Source organism: Moschus berezovskii, chromosome 8 (genome assembly GCF_049115385.1).
Source record: "Moschus berezovskii isolate FMDL1 chromosome 8, NW_MosBer_1.0, whole genome shotgun sequence".
Taxonomy (NCBI): Eukaryota; Metazoa; Chordata; class Mammalia; order Artiodactyla; family Moschidae; genus Moschus; species Moschus berezovskii.
In genome coordinates, this window is record NC_142467.1 from 106752658 (window position 1) to 106773330 (window position 20673).

General features: G+C 51.4%; 1 protein-coding gene across 4 annotated transcripts; it reads left to right on the top strand.

Moving 5' to 3' along the window:
• The first annotated feature begins 70 nt into the window (after positions 1-70).
• B3GNT3 (UDP-GlcNAc:betaGal beta-1,3-N-acetylglucosaminyltransferase 3) lies at positions 71-20421 on the top strand. 4 transcript variants are annotated; one of them, XM_055431038.2, is made up of 4 exons: positions 71-235; positions 14637-14769; positions 16383-17058; positions 18853-20421. In XM_055431038.2, exons 3-4 carry the CDS (start codon positions 16492-16494, stop codon positions 19402-19404), a joined length of 1119 nt encoding a protein of 372 aa, XP_055287013.1. In that variant the 5' UTR covers positions 71-235; positions 14637-14769; positions 16383-16491; the 3' UTR covers positions 19405-20421. The 4 variants fall into 4 exon arrangements, with proteins under 4 accessions (XP_055287013.1, XP_055287015.1, XP_055287014.1 ...); XM_055431040.2 differs by having other exon boundaries at positions 16442-17058; XM_055431039.2 differs by having other exon boundaries at positions 14710-14769.
• Positions 20422-20673: the final 252 nt, after the last annotated feature.

Below are 20673 nucleotides of genomic sequence, written 5' to 3' on the forward strand. Positions count from 1 at the left end.
CCGGGGCAGAAGGGCGTGGCCGGGGCAGAGGGGCGGGGCCGGGACAGAAAGGCGGGGCCGGCTGGAAAACTTCGACCCTGCCCTCCAGGAAAGCGGCTCAGCTGGGGTGGGGGGTAGCGCGGGAGACCGGCAGAAAGGCGTGAAGCCTGGAAGGGCGGGGCCTCGCGCTTAAGTGAAACTCTTCCTCCTGTTCCGGAGCAGAATAAGGGGTCGGCGGCTGGACGGTTGTCTGAGGGTAAGTACTGGGGCCCCTGAGGATCTAGTGGAACTCTGGTGGAGGGGCGGAGTCGGGGCTCTAGGGAAACCTGGACTGGTCCCTGGGGTCGGGGTATCCCGCTGCGTGTACTCTGAAGTGTGGTGGTGGTTTAGCTGCTAAGTCGTGACCAACACTTGCGATCCCATGCGGGGAGATCCTGGAGCCCCGGGTCTCAAAAACCCTGTTGCCCTCGCCCATCGGCAGTAGTAGTCGCCTGCGTCCCACGGCCGACTCAGCCCTGGCCCCGAAGGAAGCCTCACTCACGCCTGGGGAATGGGGGGACACCGAGGCCCCTGATCCTGTAACTGTCCCGTTGCAGCCGTGGTGCACACCGTGAAACCACCCTGGACCCCCGCCTCCCGCCTTCCTCCTAGGATAGAGTGGGAACCGAACGAAGAGTGGAGTGCGCTTTGTACACGCTGGCCATTACTATTTCTGTTATCGTTATTGTTGAGATTGTTACACGCTGATTGGGAGGGTCTGGGCAGGAACAGCAACAGCCTTGCCAGGCGCTGCACCAGGGTCCCGCGCGGGACCCCAGCTCACAGTTGCCTTGGGGATTCATTCAGGTCCTCATTCAGGTCCCGGCTCAGCCAGTGCCCGGCTATATAGCTTGCTTCTGGTTGCTCCTGCTCTCTGAATGCACCTCAGTGTCCCCTCTGTGGGGCAGCAAAATGACCCAGCTTCCACGAGGATGCCTGAGCGGTTAGCCTGCATAAATAATGTTTTTATGGTGAGGGCGCTTCTGGCCACTGAAAGACCTCAAGCAAGTGACTGTGTGTCTCTGATCCTTGGCTTCCCTGTATGTCAAGTGGGGCTCATGATGTGGAACTGTGGTGAAGGTGAAATAAGTGCAACAGCCAAACCGTGGGGTCACAGAAAGCCAGCCATCCCATGAGTATATTTGTAATTATAATTATTATATTGCATCATTAGCCATCTTTATGGCTTCTCCACCAACTTTCCCTCTGGGCCAGATTTTTTTTTTTATGGCCACTTTTCAGATGGAGAAACTGAGGACCTACCTGTTCAACCTTTTACCCCGACCTCTCCTGACCCCTCTCCCTACCCCTACTCTTATCCCCTATCCCTTAGGCCGGGGCCTCCTTGTCCAAATCTGGAATTCAGGACCCAGGGGAAGTTTGCTGGATTTGAGACTGGCCCTGGGGCCACATGGGCTTCACCTGGTGTCTCAGATGGTGAAGAATCCACCTGCAATGTAGGAGACTTGTTTTGATCCGTGGGTCGGGAAGATACCCTGGAGAAGGGAATGGCTACACACTCCAGTATTCTTGGCTGGAGAATCCCATGGACAGAGGAGTCTAGTGGGCTACAGTCCATGGGGTCGCAAAGAGTCGGACACAGCTGAGCGACTAGCCACACACTTCAAACTGGGGCCCCAGCTTTCTCCCACAGCCCTCTCTGTTCCCAAGGTGGCCACCAGCATTGGTGGTGTAATGGTGAGTATAGCTGCCTTCCCAGGTAACCACCACGCCAGACAGGTCTGAGGAGTCCAGAGGAAGAAGTGTGGCCCCTGCGTCTGGCCACTGGGCCCCCACCTCTAGCTGCCAGTGTGAGCAGCTCATGTTTGCACAGCCCAGCCCAGCCACCCTCCCTTCCCCTCTCCCTCACCCCAGAATGTGAAGACTGATCCCTAACAACAGAGTGTGAAGACTGATCCTCTGGGTGTTGGGGAGGGGCCACACACCTCTGAAGAGGGGCCTTGGAGCTTCTCTCCTCCAAGCCAGAGCTTGGGGAATCCAGACAAGCCGGCTTGGCCCAGGGACCCTAGGGCTGGGCTGGGATAGCCCAAGGGGAGGAGATAAGGTGTCACTGAGTCTTCTCTTCCTGCCAATGGCCTCTGAGGCTCAGAGTGGGACAATAGCTTGCCCTCCAACCCCCATGACCCCAGGAGGATGCACACCATGGTCCCTCCACCCGATGGGAATCTGGTTCAGCTTGATTGACCCCCATGATAGGGAAACTCACTACCAATATCACAAACTAAAGGAGATTCCACCAGGTGGTAGTTAAAGGCAGGGATTGGGCTACCACTTAACCTCCCTTGAATGAGTTCCTTGACCTCTCTGTGTTTCAGTTCCCCTCGCAAACAAAATGAGGCTAACATAGCCCTACCCCAGCACAAGTGTAGGTGGAAAGGCTGCCTGCAAGACCTGGCATGTTAACTCTATCTTTGATTATGTTCTCATTCATGACATTTATTCATCGTTGGATGCGAGAAATTAACAAGGCCTGGAAAAGGCCCTGACTCAGTTTGGGGGTCCTTCAGAAGGTTCCCAGGGGTTCAATTTCCACATCAGCCCTGGATCATGGGAAGAGTTGAAGCCTTGATCCGCGACACGTGGCCTGCCTCCCCCAGCCTCAGTTTCCCCATTGAAGAAATGAGCCCAGAGATGCCCTTTGTGACTCACTGAGGGCAGGGCTGGCATTTAATCAGGGACCTCTGTCCAGCCTCAGAATCCTTCCTGGACTCATCCCAGTTTGTGCAGTAGGTGAGGGCCAGCTCATTCAATGAGTCATCCATTAGGAGCCCTGGGACCTGGAAACAGGACTCAAGGGTCTAAAGGGCATGTGCCGCCCGGCCCCCTCCCACCCTTTCTTCCACACCCAGGAGTTCACCAGAGTGAATGTTGGGCGTATATTTGCATAAAACCCACTCATACACCTGGTAAGCAATGTCAGCTCATAATGAGCCATTCTTAGAAATTATCTTTACTGGGCTTTCGCTCCTTTTTATTCCTGTTTACAAAAGCAACCCATGGTTCTTGTAAAAAGGGACCAGCCTATCATTGCTGGAAGGCTAAACTGGTACGAACCAGTGAGGGGTCACCTACAGGTCCAGGTGGTCACTGTTCAAATCCCAGCAGCCCGGCCTCTGGTAGGTGGGTGCCCTCTCTGTGCCCACCTGACCCCCACCCCCACCCCCTAGGAATTGGGACCTGGGACCTCCTTGGAGGCTCACTGAGAGCTACAGAGGCCCATCCAAGGTATGATTCATACCCTTTCCTGCAAGCACCCCCAACTCCCATCCTTGGGCTTTTGCTTTTCTCCCCAGAACTTGCCCTTTTCTGGAAAATTGTCTCATTCGCTACTTCTGTCCCCTATTAGCCTGTCGCCTCCCCGATAGCAGTGGTTTGTCTCCCTTGACTTGGCTGGGCACTCAGAACCTAGAGTAGTGAGTGGTATACACTGGATGATCAACTCAGAGCGCTAACCAGTGTGCAAGTCATATCAATAGCTGGTGCTGCTACTAATATTGTTACTGTTGGCACTTCATAAATGTGTGTGTGACTTGGAGGAAAAGTCACCGCTTGGTCCTCTAGCCTCTCCCAGGGCTCGGGGGTTTTCCTGTCACCCCAGAATGTTTCAGGTCCCCATCCCCATGCAGATGCCATGCTGAGGGTCGGTGAGGAGAGGAGGAGCAAGGGAAGCCCCAGTGGCTGATATTTAGCACGTGCTGAGGGTAACCTGTGAGTGATCAGCTGACACCAGGCAGCTTTGGAGAGGGGATGCTGAGGCCTGGAGTGGGAAGGGACAGCTACTTGCCCCAAGTCTGCCGATGGCCAGTAGCAGCTGGGTTGGGCTTTTCTACCCCCAGGGGCCACCATGGCAGCTTCAGAAGCATCCGCTTTCTTGATCCTCACAGCTGCTGGGTGAGGGGGGAATGAGCCCTCATGTTCCTGGCTTAAAAACTGAGCCCCAGGGACTGGGCTGTTTGGGAGCACCCTGGAACTGGAGGGTAGGAAGTGGGACTGGTGGCTGTGTGTCTGACAGGTCTGGAGAAGGACCCAGGATTCACTGTCTTCAAACCTCAGTTCTCTCATCTGGAAATTGGGAGTCTCGTGTGGGAAATCACCTTGATGTGACCTCCAAGTTGGCATCAGGCATGCCCTCACCATCTGTGAAATAGTGCCGGGTAGCGATGCGGGGTTGGCCAAGACCCCCAAGGATGCTAGCCTGGATTGTGTGGCATTCTCACTTCCCCGCATGTCTCAGGGCTTCGCTGGTGGCTCAGATGGTAAAGGTTCTGCCTGCAGTGTGGGATACCTGGTTTCAAATACCGGGTTGGGAAGATCCCCTGGAGGAGGGCATGGCTACCCACTCCAGTATTCTTACCTGGAGAATCTTCATGGACAGAGGAGCCTGGCGGGCCACAGTCCATGGGGTGGCAAAGAATCGGACACGACTGAGTGACTAAGCATGCGTGTCTCAGCCTCTCTGTCTTCCTGGCCTCCCAAGGGATGGTGACAAGAACAAGGTGAGAATAGAGGTGTCCAGACCTTGCCAGACCTTGGCTGTCACTTGTGGGTGTAGACAGAGGATGGGGGACTAGAGCACTGTTGCCAGTGAGAGTAACAGGCAGGAAGGCCAGGGTCTCCAAATGGAGGAAATAGGCTGCAAGTGTCAGACATTTCTCTCTCTCTTAAGCGGCAGGAGGAAACCAACTAGCAGTATTTTCCCCTTCTCTCTACAAATTTAAAAGGAGGTTTCTCTTGAAATACTGTGTTGCCAGAATGACACCTGGTTTCACCTGAAGTTAACTATTCTCAACCTTGAGTTAACCGATGCCTTTTTCTTTTGGAAATGTTTGTCTTAAGCTATGTTAATGTACTTTGCATTTACCCCAAACTCTGTCTTCAAGTTGCTTCCACCTAATGGCTCAGAACCTACTTGACAAACCAGTATGTTATACTCAGACATTGTTCCCCTAATCTATGTAAAGGAAACTATTTGTATGGTAATCTGCCCTTCTACAAGATTCAAGTCAATCGTTTCATGGCGCAGGATGACTGGTCTGGTGCCAAGATTATTCCAAAGTGCATCTTATGGATGAGGGGCCTGGTGCCATTCTGAGTTTTAAGACATTCTTTTCTTTTATTAACAGACTGCTAGTGAGTGTATAACATCCAGCTGAAGACTAGCGGGGCGGGGTACTCTTTCTGCCCCCTTCTGATGCCTATGTCAGAAGCTTTCTCTATCTCCTTTATACTTTCAGTTCAGTTCAGTTCAGTCGCTCAGTCGTGTCTGACTCTCCGCGACCCCATGAATCACAGCATGCCAGGCCTCCCTGTCCATCACCAACTCCCGGAGTTCACTCAAACTCATGTCCACAGAGTCAGTGATGCCATCCAGCCATCTCATTCTCGGTCGTCCCCTTCTCCTCCCGCCCCCAACCTTTCCCAGCATCAGAGTCTTTTCCAGTGAGTCAACTCGTCGCATGAGGTGGCCAAAGTATTGGAGTTTCAGCTTTAGCATTAGTCCTTCCAATGAACACCCAGGATTGATCTCCTTTAGAATGGACTGGTTGGATCTCCTTGCAGTACAAGGGATTGATCTCCTTTAGAATGGACTGGTTGGATCTCCTTGCGGTACAAGGGACTCTCAAGAGTCTTCTCCAACACCACAGTTCAAAAGCATCAATTCTTCGGCGATCAGCTTTCTTCACAGTCCAACTCTCACATCCATACATGACCAAGGGAAAAACCATAGCCTTGACTAGACGGACCTTGGTTGGCAAAGTAATGTCTCTGCTTTTTAATATACTATCAAGGTTGGTCATAACTTTCCTTCCAAGGAGTAAGCGTCTTTTAATTTCATGGCTGCAATCACCATCTGCAGTGATTTTGGAGCCCCCAAAAATAAAGTCTGACACTGTTTCCACTGTTTCCCCATTTATTTCCCATGAAGTGATGGGACCAGATGCCATGATCTTTGTTTTCTGAATGTTGAGCTTCAAGCCAACCTTTTCACTCTCCTCTTTCACTTTCATCAAGAGGCTTTTGAGTTCCTCTTCACTTTCTGCCATAAGAGTAGTGTCATCTGCATATCTGAGGTTATTGATATTTCTCCCAGCAATCTTGATTCCAGCTTGTGCTTCTTTATACTTTAATAAAACTTTATTATTACACAAAAGCTCTGAGCGATTAAGCCTTGTCTCTGGCCCAGGATTAAATTCTTCTCCTCTGGAGGCCAAGAATCCCGGCCTCTTTCCGTGGTTCAACAACAACCTTTCACCAGCGGGGGTTCCTAATTAATTCTGCTGAGTGATTGGCCTCTTCTGCACATCTAGTGTCTCATGAACATTCAATGAGTTATTAACAGGAAGTACTGTGTATATATATGCAATGAATCAAAACTGTTCAGTGAGCATGTCTTCTTGGTGCCTTGGGGCTGTTTAGTGGCTGGTCCATATCATATTCATTATGATAATATGCATATTCATTAGGGTTTCCCTGGTGGCTCAGTTGGTAAAGAACCCACTGGCAATGTAGAAGACCCAGGTTTGATCCCTGGGTAGGAAAGATCACCTGGAGAAGGAAATGGCAGCCCACTCCAGTATTCTTGCCTGGAGAATCCCATGGACAGAGGAGCCTGATGGGCTGCAGTCCTTGAGGTCGCAAACAGTTGAATACGATTGTGATAATATGCATATTAATTAATGCATCACAAATATACCTTGCAACTATTAATTGTTGCCTTATAACTATTTCATGTATTATAAATGCTGAGTGTCTTCTGTATAGTTAGTGGGTCATTCATATTTAGCACTTCTTGCTCATTAACACGACTGAAGCGACTTAGCAGCAGCAGCAGCAGCTCATTAAATACATTGTGAATATATTTCAGTGCCAGGAATATTTGGCCCTTTCACATATTAAGGAGGAGTCAGGGATATTCAGTGCTTCTTGGTCCTGCCCCCTTGGCTCCACGGTTGGGCTTGCTGATTTACCAGGACTGAATCACCTGCATCCTCTAGGGTCCTGAGTAGGGAATGGCAACAGCTGTTGTCTGCCATGGGGTTAGGCTGAAATGACACACAAGGAAATAGCCAATACATGAATTATCATTAGTATTTTTGCCCGTACAACAAACAGCAGCAAGTGTCACCTGGGGACTGAGCTGTGAGTGACAAGATGCTGGGCCCCATTTCTGGGACTCCATGTTTCTGGGGAAATAAACAGGAAAGAAGCGAGTAGATTTCTGCAGTGGTGGTGAGAGCAGCGGAGGAAAGTAGAGCCGAGGTGGGGTGGTTTAGTTGGGAGGCCGGGGCCTCTCTAAGGAGATAATGTTGGACGGAGGCCTAAAGACAAAGGAGAACCACAAGGAAGAGCAGGAGGGAAGGGCGTCTGAAGTGGAAGGTGCAAAGGCCCTGTGGCAGGGTCAGGCCTGGGTGTTTGAGTGGTGTGTGCTGTCGCTCAGTCGCGTCCGACTCTGCGACCCCATGGACTGTAGCCCACTAGGCTCCTCTGTCCATGGGATTCTCCAGGCAAGAATACTGGAGTGGGTTGCCATGCCCTCCTCCAGGGGATCTTCCCAACTCAGGGATCGAACCTCGGTCTCCCACAATGCAGGCAGATTCTTTACTGTCTGAGCCACCAGGAGTTGTGTGTGCCTGGAGTGGAGGAGAGAGGAAAGAGGTCATGGGGCGGGGGGAGAAGGGGATTGAGAGCACCCAAGCCAGGGAGCATTATCGATTCAGTGGATGTGAATTTGAGCAAACTCCCGGAGATGGTGAAGGACAGGGAACCCTGGTGTGCTGCGGTCCATGGGGTCACAAAGATCTAGACACGGCTGAGCGACTGAACAGCAAGAGGCAGAGGCTTATGGGTCTCAGTCAGTGGAAACAGGCTTTGCTGTGTGCAGTGGAAGAAGCAGGCTCTGGGTGATGGAAGGTGGTGCCTAGACGGCAAACAGCCTCCAGCAGGACTGGCGGGTATTGCGGTGGGGGGTTGGGTGTTGGGCTTGGAGAGTCAGCCTGGACATCCCAGCTGTCACTCTACAGAGTAGCACTGTGAGCTAGAGGGAGGAGGCCCTGCCAAGTGCAAGCAATAGACTGATCCATCAAATACCTGATGGGTCTTCCTGGTTTACCTGCCATTGTGTACCAAAGGCTCTTGCCCAGACACTGCGCCTGGGTCACCTGCTGCCCCATAACATCCCCTGTGAAAGGCCCAGAGACATCTCACATTTTCTTCTGCCTGGTCCATCCTTCTCTTTCCCCCACATCCAGGTTTCAATTTGTTTTTGTGTTTTTTTTGGCTATGCTGAGCTGCATACAGGATCTTAATTCCCTGACCAGAGATTGAACCCATACCCCCTGCAGTGGAAGCAGCCTCTGAACCACTACACCTCCAGGAAAGACTCAGGTTCTAAATTTTGATTACTCCCTTCATCCTATTTGCTGAACTCACTCATACCCCTGTACCCCGCCAGTCAGCTCCTATCCAGGTCCCCAAACTCATGCTGCCCTGACCTCTAACTCAGGCCCTGACTGCACTTCCCCCTCGGCAGCCACAGGGAACATCTTCAGAGCATAACTCAGTCTCCTCCCTCCCCTGCTCACACACCCTCCCTGGCCTGCTCTTTCCTGATGTGCCCCATTTCCTTCTCCTCCCCCTGCCTTTGTCTCCCTCCTCCTCAGCTTCAGCCACACCACCTCCTGCCTCCCCCTTCAGCAACCTAAAGTTGTGCCTACCTCAGGGCCTTGGCACTTGCTGTGCCCTCTGCCTAGAATGCCCTTCTCCCAGGGCTCTGCCCACGTGATTTCCCTTCATCCTTCAGGGCATCCCCAAGCTGGTCAGGTCCCTTCCCTGCCACGGATCCCTTTGTCTTTGACAGCATTTAACATGGTTGCAACTAAAAGAACCACCCCATGTGCTGATATAAGAGAGGTGATGACTTGGGCAGGACTGTGTCCCCAGCACCTTGCGCATATTAGGTACACAGTAAATACTCTGTGGCCCATAAGTCAGTGCAACAAGTAAAACAACTGGATTACTGCCTATTCCTAGATTCACTCACCAGTCCCCCGCCCCCTGCTCCCTTCTCCCTCCCCCCAGCATGGCTCACCTGCTCACTAGGTTCTCAGTCCTATGGCAGATGTTTAGCACAGGGGTTCCTTGTGACAGATTCTGGAAGGATGTCTAGGTGGGAACTACAGGGTTCCCACCCATCCGGATTCTGCATTCCAATCCTGCATTATGCTGAGCCTCATTATCCCCATCTGTAAGTAGGGTTTCTGGGGGCATTAAAGGATCCAGAACCATGAGCCAAGGTCACTGAGGTTGTCACTGCATAGTCAGCGTATGCCAAGCCCTCTGCTACTTAATATAGAAAGTGACCCATTGTGTGTTTATAGGGCAAGGAGTGTTCTCAGTACTTCCACATGCTAACAAGGAAATAGATGCCCCAGAGGAAGTGCCTCACCAAGGTCAACTCTGAGCAAAGAGGACCCTTCAACAAGGAATCGGGCCTCTCTGCTCACACCCCTTTCATGGCTCTCCCTTACCCCCAGGAAAGAACCCCACTACTCAGTTTGACATTCAAGGTCTTTATGGGGTCTGACCCCACCTCTTAGCCTCAGAAATCAACCCCTGTCCAAATTCTGCTTTTCAACAAAATAAACCACGTGATTCCTTGAATAGTCTTTGTTTTCTTTCTCTTCCTCGCTTTTGCATTCACCCTCCTATCTGAACTCCCTTGGTGAACTCTTATGCATCCTTCAAAAGCTCAGCCTCAATACCCCAATCCATTCTTCTGGCCCAGACCTGAAACCACAGGTGTCTGGATTTGTCTCCCCCAGTCTGAGAGCTTCTGGAGGGCCAGGCCCAGGGTTGAGGCTTCTCAGTTCCTCCAACATCTGTTTGTTGAATGAATGAATGTTTCATATGTGTGCTTTGGGGTAAGAGACTACAACACCCTTCTCAGGACTGAAGAACTTGGAAACAAAGTGGGTTTCTGTGGCAATGCAAGTCACCTACTGGGCCACCTTAAGATGACTCTCTGAGCTGCACTTCCCCAGCAATGAAGTGAGGGTGAGAATTCTCCTAGAGTTATTCAGACCCCACAGACTTCAGAGTGAGCAGCTATTTCAGCTTCCACAAGTCTGGTCCTTCCCAGTCTGGAGAGGGTAGACAGTAGAATTTTGGGGTGGGATGGAGGGTCAGAGAATTGAAAGCAGGCTTGAGAGGAACTTCTCACCAACCACCCAGTCCACCAACAAAGGTCCCAGAGTTGCTGCATAGCTGCAGCATCCTTGGCAACACTGGGCCCCTGAGACCCAGTCTGTCCCATGGCAGGTGTGAGGTCATTCCCTCTTTAGAAAGTAAGGCCTATAAGGGGAGATTGGGGACCACCTGGGGTATCGCCCACCGAGACACCCAACAAGGTATTCTGGATCACTGAATCCCCAACACTGTCAGCCTGACTGAAAGGGGGCCCCAAGGATCCTTTTTTGTGTCAATCCGGATGTGGGATGTTGTGAGTTTGGAAATATGTCCTGCTTGAAGTTTCAAGAGGCCACGAGTTAGCATTGGGGGTGACCTTGGTGGATGAAAAAGGGAAGGGGAACTGAAGTGCATTAATAGAGTTCTAGTGTAGAGAGAAGGGGAAATGAACCTCCATCCCCTCCCCTGCCCCCAACTTGAACTCTCAGATCCCAGTCAGGAGACTCACAGAGACTGGGAGGATGGAGTCTCTGTAAGCTCCCTCCATTTTACGCAGAGATCTGGCAAGAAAAAGTTAGGAATGCAGGTAGCCAACAGAGTGAGTGTTTCATATGCAAAGAGTCCTTACAAATAAACAAGAAAGAAAGTGCAAGGAAAAGAACAAGCATTAATGGAATTAATTAGAACCAAATGACCACCCTCAAGAGGTTCTCTTTTGCCCAGACACCCTGATCCCTGTAATATGAGCCATTTAGTCATTTTATCCCTTCTCACCCCTTCCCCCTTCCCAATGCCCAGGTTTGACTGTTGTTCTTATTTAGTGGCTAAGCTGTGTCCAACTCCTTTTTGACCCCATAGACAGTAACCTGTCAGGCTCCTCTGTCCATGCAATTTCCCAGGCAAGAATACTGGAGTGGGTTGCCATTTTCTTCTCCAGGGGATCTTCCCAACCCAGGGATCTAACCCGTTTCTCCTGCCTTGGCAGGTGGGTTCTTTATCACTGAGCCACCAGGGAAGCCTACTGAGTTGTAGATATTCCTATTTTGCTGAATTATTTTTGTTTTGGGAACTAAACACATTCCCAGCTAAGGGATCCATGGCCATTTAGGTTTGATTTTCTATTTGAATAGAAATAAACACTAATAAATCTCAAATACTCCATCCAGGGAATTTATCTAAACCTCTATCAAGGTTCTGTGTTCAGCTCTCATTCCTCTCTTTGACTTCTTCCTCCTTTTCAATTTTCTATTCCATTTCTATGTTTATTTAAATAAGACCAGGATTTCTCAATCCTGACAATGTTGACATTTGGGACTGTATCATTCTCTGTCATGGGGGCTGTCCTGTGACCTGTAGGATGTTCATTTAAGCAGCATCTCTGGCCCCCGCCCACTTCATGCCATTAGCAGCCCCATATCTCTACCCTCCCCCAATCATGACAACCAGAAATGTCCCCAGACGTTGCCCAGTAAGTATCCCCTGGAAGCAGAATAATCCCTGTTTGAAAACTGATTTAGACTGTAAATGAATTCACCCTCTGAATGAAGGTGTCTGAGTTAGAAGTTGGGGTTCCATGTCTTCCAGCATCTGTGGGTCTCTGGCCACCAGTGTCGCCAAAGAGAACATTGTGACACCTCTCGTCTGACTTTTGGTGACTTGGGCTTTCTACTGCAGCTCCTGAGTTTTTTTCCCCATCCTTGGAGCTCGGGGATCTGCCAGGTTTGCCTGAAACACTCCTTTCCTGTGGTCCACTCTGAACTCAGGCTCCTCTTCAACTCAGGAAAATGTCCTTGGATTTGTTCATTCTTGCATCACATTTGTCAGTTCACAAGATTGTGATATGTCCTTTTAGGTCTCAAGACCTGCTGTCCAGATGATGAAACCACCCCCTCTCAGGCTGGCAGCCAAGCCGGGGACACACAGCAATAAGACAGGCTCTGTGCCATGAGCAGACAGGGTCTCTAGCTACTCAGACTCCACTGACTCATTCCCACCTCTGGGCCTTTGCACTTGCTGTTGCCGTCCCTGGTATCCTCCTGCCCTCCCCCCACCTCACCCCCACATACACACACAGCGACCTCAGCCATGCTGGCTCCTCTGTGCCATTCACATCCCACTTAAATGTCAACTAGACCTCAAAATCCATGCCCCCACACACACCACACCCCATTTCCTCCCATGTCATTTCACTGATATTTTTATTTAGTGTTTATTCCCCCTGGAGAGTATGGGTCCCAGAGTGGCAGAGACGATGAGGTATCCCATGCCTGTTCACCACTGGGTCCTCAGCTCCCAGGAGGTGCCTGGCACATAGGAGAAGCATAGTAAATACTGGCTTGAATGAATGTATAAAGTCATTCTGAGAGTCTGTATATATGTTTGCATGTTTGGCCATGCTGTGTGATTTCCAGGATCTTAGTTCTCCAGCTGCGATTGAATCTTTGCACTTTGCAGTGGAAGCGAGTAGTCCTAGCCACTGGCCCACCAGGGAAGTCCCAAGAGTCAATATTTTTTCAGAATCTTCAGCATTTGAGCATTCGTTCCTTCATTCAATACTCATTTACCGAACACCTACTATGCGTGAAGCACAGTTCTGGGGGCTGGGGATAAAATGGTGAACAAGACATTTCATGGAGAGGATGGATGAAAAGCAGTCCCTTTTTAAAGTTTTATCATGTATTTTAGGAGATGAAAGGGGCTTCCCTGGTAGCTCACCTGGCAAAGGATCCGCCTGCAATGCAGGAGACCCTGTTTCAATTCCTGAGTCAGGAAGAACTGCTGGAGAAGGGATAGGCTACCCACTCCAGTATTCTTGGGCTTCCCGGGTGGCTCAGCTGGTAAAGAATCTGCCTGCAATGCAGGAGACCTGGGTTTGATCCCTGGGTTGGGAAGATCCCCTGGAGGAGGGCATGGCAAACCACTCCAGTTTTCTGGCCTGGAGAATCCCACAGACTATATAGTCCATGGGTTCGCAAAGAGTGGGACATCACTGAGCAACTTTCACTTCACTTCAGAAGATGAAAAGTGCTGTGGAAGACAGAAAACGTGGGCTAAGGTGGAGGATCAGGGCTGCCAGTGAGATGATGTTCCTGAGACAGGGACATTTGAGCAAAGACAGGAGGGAGTGAAGGAGGGAATGTGTGGAAATCTGGGGAATCAGGCAGAGGAAACAGCCTGTGCAGAAGTCCTGAGGCAGGACCATTTTTGAGATCCTCAGCATGTTTGAGGTTAAAATCCCAATCACATTCTTCAGTTCAGTTCAGTTCAGTCGCTCAGTCGTGACCGACTCTTTGTGACCCCATGAATCACAGCACGGCAGGCCTCCCTGTTCACCACCAACTCCCGGAGTTCACTCAAACTCATGCCCATCGAGTTGGTGATGCCATCCAGCCATCTCATTCTCTGTCGTCCCCTTCTCCTCCCGCCCCCATTCCTTCCCAGAATCAGAGTCTTTTCCAGTGAGTCAACTCGTCACATGAAGTGGCCAAAGTATTGGAGGGAGTTTCAGCTTTAGCATCAGTCCTTCCAATGAACACCCAGGATTGATCTCCTCTAGAATGGACTGGTTGGATCTCCTTGCAGTCCAAGGGACTCTCAAGAGTCTTCTCCAGCACCACAGTTCAAAAGCATCAATTCTTCGGCGCTCAGCTTTCTTCACAGTCCAACTCTCACATCCATACATGACCACAGGAAAAACCATAGCTTTGACTAGATAGATGGACCTTTGTTGGCAAAGTAATGTCTCTGTTTTTTAATATGCTGTCTAGGTTGGTCATAACTTTCCTTCCAAGGAGTAAGCATCTTTTAATTTCATGGCTGCAATCAGCATCCGCAGTGATTTTGGAGCCCAAAAAAATAAAGTCTGACACTGTTTCCACTGTTTTTCCATCTATTTCCCATGAAGTGATGGGACCAGATGCCATGATCTTTGTTTTCTGAATGTTGAGCTTCAAGCCAACCTTTTCACTCTCCTCTTTCACTTTCACCAAGAGACTTTTTAGTTCCTCTTCACTTTCTGCCATAAGGGTGGTGTCGTCTGCATATCTGAAGTTATTGATATTTCTCCCGACAATCTTGATTCCAGCTTGTGCTTCTTTCAGCCCAGCGTTCCTCATGACGTACTCTGCATATAAGTTAAATTCTTACATAGGGTTAATTCCCATTAAACGCTGAAGCTCAGAGAGGTCGAGCTTCTTTCCTGAAGTCACACAGTAGAACCTGTAGAGTGGAGTCTGAGCCGTTTCTTGGGGACACACCTGGTCAGAGAGTCCTTGGCTAGGCAGTGTGCAGAGATGATGACAGGCACACTGGGGAAACGACCTCGTGGATCAGGGAAGGGAGCCCTGTCTCCAGCACCAGCACCCTTTTGTAGCTCTAGATCAAATGGGGAACTACTCTCCTCTTGCTCTTAGGGAAGAACTGGCTGAAGTTCCTTAGAGCTGGAGGGCCCTAGGAGAATCCGCTGACTGCCCTACGGTGTTTCAGGTGTCAAAGGAAAGAACGCAGAGACCCCAGACCAGCACGGGCTTCCTGAAGCAGTCTGAGGTAAGTGTTGAGGTTCACGTATTCATTCAACAAACACTGGTCGAATGGCCACTAAGTACCAGGTGCCAGGAACTCCCTTCACACCTGCACAGCCCAGTGACTTGGGGACTGCTCACATGTCCCCTTTATAGCTGAGGATACTAAGGCCCTAGGTATGAAGGGCACACAGCCAGAGAATGATGGAATTGGGATTGAAACCCGGGAATTTGGCTCCAGGGGGCACCTTTCTGAGATAAGCCAGTAAGCGTTTAATGGATCGGTAGGTCCTGCCTTGGATCTAATTTAGCATTTTCATGCTGTTCATTGTCACATTTAGGGCTGGAACACAGCACAGACACCACCTTTTCAGACAAAAGGACATCAAGGGAGTCCAGGGAAGCCTGGGGAAAGGATCTGAACAGGATACCAAGGGCTCTGCATAGATATGGGAAAGGAAATCTTCTTGGAAGAGGGGTTTTGACAGATGAACAAGAGTTTGCCAGAGAGGAACTAAGTGAACTTACTTTTATTCATAAATTATTCATTCAGACACTCCTTGCTTCCCCTCTGCGTCTGCCTCATGCTGGGCAATGCCAGGACCCTCAAGAAGCCCTCAGCCTTAAGAAATCAGAGTTAGACACAGACACCCTCATGGGACCGTGACTGAGCCAGAGAGGGCCACGGGACTAGAGGTGGTGAATAGGGAACCAGGACTCTTCCTGAGAGGTCAAAGAGGGCTTCCTGGAGAAAGGATCATTTGAGCCCAGAGAATGGATCATTTGAGATGGGCTTTAAAGGAGGATCAGGAGTTTGCCAAAGAAGATAACATTGTTTGAGACATGCTGAGCCTGAGAGGTCTGTGAAGAGCCAGGGCCCATGTTCAGCTCAGTGTGTGTTAGTCCCTCAGTCGTGTCTAACTCTTTGTGACCCCATGAACTATAGCCCACCAGGCTCCACTGTCCATGGGATTCTCCAGGCAAGAATGCTGGAGTGGATTGCCATTCCCTTCTCCAGGAGATCTCCCTGATCCAGGGATCCAACCTGGGTTTCCTGCATTGCAGGAAATTCCTTACCAACTGAGCCATCAGGAAAGCCCATGCTCAGCTCACAGGACCATTAAAAATAGTCATGGGACTTCCCTGGTGGGCCAGGAGTTAAGACTCTGTGCTTCCACCACACTGGGGCGCAGGTTCAATCCCTGGTGGGGGAGCTAAGATCCCACATACGGTGCCCTGCCACCAAAATGCAGAATGAGTGATGGCTATATCAGAAGCTCAGAGTTTCCTGGGCAAGTGAAAAGGGAACCAGGAAGGATCCCAGCAGCTCTCAGCTACTAAAAGGGGAGTTCTCTGTCTCTTTCTCTGGGAGGCTCCTGAGCCATCTCTGAGGCTGGAACATAAAGAGGTCCAGGTTGGATGTCAAGGATTCTGGGCACACTGAATCTGGGAGGCTCCCCTTGACATCTCCATGCCTGTTTTCTCTGTAAATATTGATCCCCAGTAGGCCCTGGGCAACAGTCAGAGCCAGATGGGGTTCTGGAGGGGGTGGGGGGCGGGGGAATCTCTGGGGGTAAGTTTCAGCATTTTACCGACTTGAGCAACTGTAAAGCTGCAACCAGGTGCTGGGGTCCACAGGTAGCTCCGGAAAAGCGCTTGGCCCATCTGGCAGCTTCAGCGAGTGTTACTGTCTGCAGGAGCTGTCCGGGGGTCTCCTCGGACCGCTCCGGAACTCCGGTGGACCACAATGAAGTGTTCCAGTCCCCTGCGGAAAGAGACGGGCCTGGCTCTGCTTCTAGCCACCTTCAGCCTCCTCCTCTTCAGTCTGCACCGCTCACCACCCGCCTGCCCGCGCCTGAAGGAGCCGCCGCGCGCCCCCAAGGCCCGGGACTGGCCCTCACCGCCCTTGCGCCCGCCGCCCGCCCCCTGCCGGCCCAACACCTCCGCGGCGTCCCTGCCGGACTTCGCGGGGCAGCCGCAGCACATCCGCGACTTCCTGCTGTACAAACACTGCCGCGACTTCGCGTTGCTCCAGGAGGTGCCGCCCGACAAGTGTGCGGACCCTGTCTTCCTGCTGTTAGTGATCAAGTCCTCGCCCAGCAATTACGAGCGCCGGGAGCTGGTGCGGCGCACGTGGGGCCGGGAGCGCCAGGTGCTCGGCGTCCAGCTGCGCCGCCTCTTCCTGGTGGGCACCGACGCCAACCCGCTGGAAGCGCGCAAGGTCAACCGGCTGTTGGCCATGGAGGCGCGGACGCACCGGGACATCCTGCAGTGGGATTTCTACGACTCATTCTTCAACCTCACGCTCAAGCAGGTTGCCTGGGGGTGGGGGGGCGGCGCGGGGAGGGGGGCGGCGGCGGGGGAGGGGTGTCACCTACTTGGGGCCACCTGTCCTTCGTGCCCAAAGTTGCTACCGTCTTCTCTGAGGAGTACTGGAGACCAGAAGTCCTCTCACCCCACCCCTCTACTATCCTCATAGTGATCTGAAGTCTTCTATATCCAGGAAAGGCAGGGAGAAAGGACAGGGTGGTGTGAGCTTGCAAGCCTGGCTGTCCAAGCCTTGATGACCTGGGTTCAAACGTCTTCTTTGCTGTTTGCCCTAGATGACCATTCACTTCTCTGTGCCTCGGTTTCCTCATCAAGGAAATGGGATATTAATTGAACTCATTCTCCTCTGAGGGCCACAGTGAGGATTACATGAGGTTTTATTTATATATTTGGTGGTGCAGCATGCAGGATCTTAATTTCCTCCATCTGGGATCAAACCTGCGCCCCCTGCAGTGGAAGCTCTGAGTCCGCCAGGGACTGGCGGGGACTGGACCGTCAGGGAAGTCCCTGAGATGATATTATAAAGTACCTGGCCAGATAGGGTTTCCCAGGTGGAGCTAGTGGTAAAGAACATGCTTGCCAATGCAGGAAATGCAAGAGACCTGGCTTCGATCCCTGGGTCAGGAAGATCCCTTGGAGGAGGGCATGGCAACCCAGTCCAGTATTCTTGACAGAGAAATCCCATGGACCGAGGAGCCTGGTGGGCTGTAGTCCATGGGGTCGCAAAGAGTTGGACACGAGTGAAGTGACTTCACATGGTGGGAAACACTGAGCAGAGCACATTTTGTTTCTTTGTTCTGGTCTGGCTCCCCCTGAGGCTTAGGTCTGTGCAGTAGGTATTCAACTAAGACCTTTCTGATGAAGAGAAACCATGAGAAGTAGGTTATCTTGCCCATGCTCAGAGGAGGAATTGAAGGCTCCAAGGACCCAACCAGCTTGTGGGGTGGGAAGGGTGGAGCAAGCTGAATAGAGATCCAAGTTGAAAGGGGCCCAGTGCAGATTCCTTCTCATAGTAAGTACAGAAAGGTCTGGGTTCAAGACCTTGGAAAATAGACCATCTCTGTTGTGTGACCTTACTCAAGGCACCTTCTCTGGAGAGCCTCTATTTTCTCATCTGTAAATGGAGTTGAAGACCACATCTGCTTCCTAAAATTGTATTAAGGATTCAAGGTAGGGCAAGCACTGGCATGCAGCAATAGTTGTTATGAAAACTAAAGCCAAGGTGGGCAGAGGACCCAGAGCCTCTTAATATGCCATGTTCTTAATGCAAAACATAAAAGCCAGTGATGAACGTCAACTTGACAAACATGAATCCAGTGTCTACAAAGTGTTGACTCCATCCTGGGTGCTGATGGCATATAGGAGAGACACAGCTGCCACCCAGGGGGAGTCCAGAGTCTGGTGGGGGAAGTACTGAAGTGTTAGTTGTTCAGTCATGTCTGACTCTTTGCAACTCCATGGACTGAAGCCTGCCAGGCTCCTCTGTCCGTGGATTTCTCCAGGCAAGGATACTGAGGTAAGTAGTCATTAACTTCTCCAGGGGATCTTCCAGACCCAGGGATTGAACCTGGGTCTCTGCATTGCAGGCAGATTCTTTACCATCTGAGCCATGCTAGGGGAAGTAGATGTTGTATAAGAATCATACAGGTAATTCTGTGATGGCAGTGCTTGACAAGGCAGAGTCAGAAAGAATAGCAATAAATGGGGTCATAGGGACCCAAAGGCGATGGCCCGGGCATCAAGCCCGCATGCCCTGTCTACCCACCGCCCCCCCTTGCAGGTGCTCTTCCTACAGTGGCAGAAGACACAGTGCACCAATGCCAGCTTTTTGCTCAACGGGGATGATGACGTCTTTGCCCACACAGACAATATGGTCGCCTACCTGCAGAGCCACAACCCTGACCACCACCTCTTTGTGGGCCACCTGATCCACAATGTGGGCCCCATCCGGATTCCATGGAGCAAGTACTATGTGCCAAAGGTGGTCATGGAGGAGGAACACTACCCGCCCTACTGCGGGGGTGGTGGCTTCCTGCTGTCCCGCTTCACGGCCACCGCCCTGCGCAACGCCTCCCGCGCCCTGGACCTCTTCCCCATCGATGATGTCTTCCTGGGCATGTGCCTGAAGCAGGAGGGCCTGGAGCCCGCCTCACACAGTGGTATCCGCACGGGTGGCATTCAGTCCCCTTCCAGCCGCCTGTCCTCCTTTGACCCCTGCTTCTACCGAGAGCTGCTGCTGGTGCACCGCTTCCTGCCCTACGAGATGCTGCTCATGTGGGACGCACTGAGCCAGCCCAACCTCACCTGTGGCAGGCAGAGACAGGTCTACTGAGGTGGGGTCAATGCCCCCAGCCTTGAGGCTACTATCTCCATCCCTATGGAAAGGGCAGCAGCTTCCATCCAGGAAGCCAAGACCTTTGTCCTCCTAAGTAGGCAGAGCTAGGAGGGTACCAGGGAGGGCTCAATGAGTGAATCATCTGGCCAGCAAACTCCTACACATCCTTCAAAACCTACCTGGTACTGCCTAGACCATGTTCCATCTTCCTCCCTAGATTATCAGCTGGAAGGACCCTCTCTTTCCATGGCTGCTAAGGGCAGAAGCACTTCTGCTCAGGTCCCAGCTACTGTTGCTACATCCATTCCTTTTCAATGTCCCACCTCCTAGCCCTGACTTTCATCACGGGCTGAACCCTAAGCAGTGGCCAGCTGCTTCTTGGTCATGAACCTGCTGTAGTGGGTAAGTTCTGGCCATGGTTCAAGACCAGTTGAGAACTTCTGCGTCCACACATAGCTGAAGGGAGAAGGATTTTTCAGCTGGGGAGAGAGGGTTACTGTTCTCCATCGCTCCCCAGATCTTGGACCCCTCAGATGGTGGGAGGGGCCAGAGAGGCTGGGAATGTGACTGCCTCCTCCCTGCTTGTGGCATCAATTGCTCTAATGGTGGGAACATTGAACAGAGGAGGGAGGCAGCTATCTATCTCAGGCTATGGGATCTCAGAGTTTCTGGCGTCCCTGGCAGGGCCCAGCACCCACATCTGTGCTCCCCAAGATTTCAGGGAAGAGTAATGGGGCCAGATGGGTTCTCACTGGGTCCAAGTCCTGCATACACACTCTTTTGTGCCCAGAGAAGGGGATATTCAGGTATTTGGGGCACCTAAGTTCTCAGACTGGCCCCCACCCCAGTGTGTCTCTCCCATTGGGGAGATCCAAGTGAACTGCTACCCCCCTGCCCTGCTACCGTCAAACAGGTGTCTGGAACGGGCTTCACAGGGATTGGGATGATGGCAAGGGGATCTCACTGCAGAGACCAGATCCTCAGGGAATAAAATGTTTTGCAAAAGAATTTGAGGTCTTTTTCTTTTCACAGTGATTTACAAGTTGTAAATCAGATCAGTCCACATTCATCCTTAAAATCTTATTTCCAGAAGAAAATATACACCAGTAAAAATAGGGCATGGATGAAGCAGAAGCTATAGAGCTTCTATAGGTAGATCTCATGTTATCCCCCACCTATTCACACACCCGCCATGGCTCCCTATTGCCTTCAGCTCATATTGTTGCAGGAAGAGGGATGCCTTCCAGGGCCTGAGAGTGAGCTCTT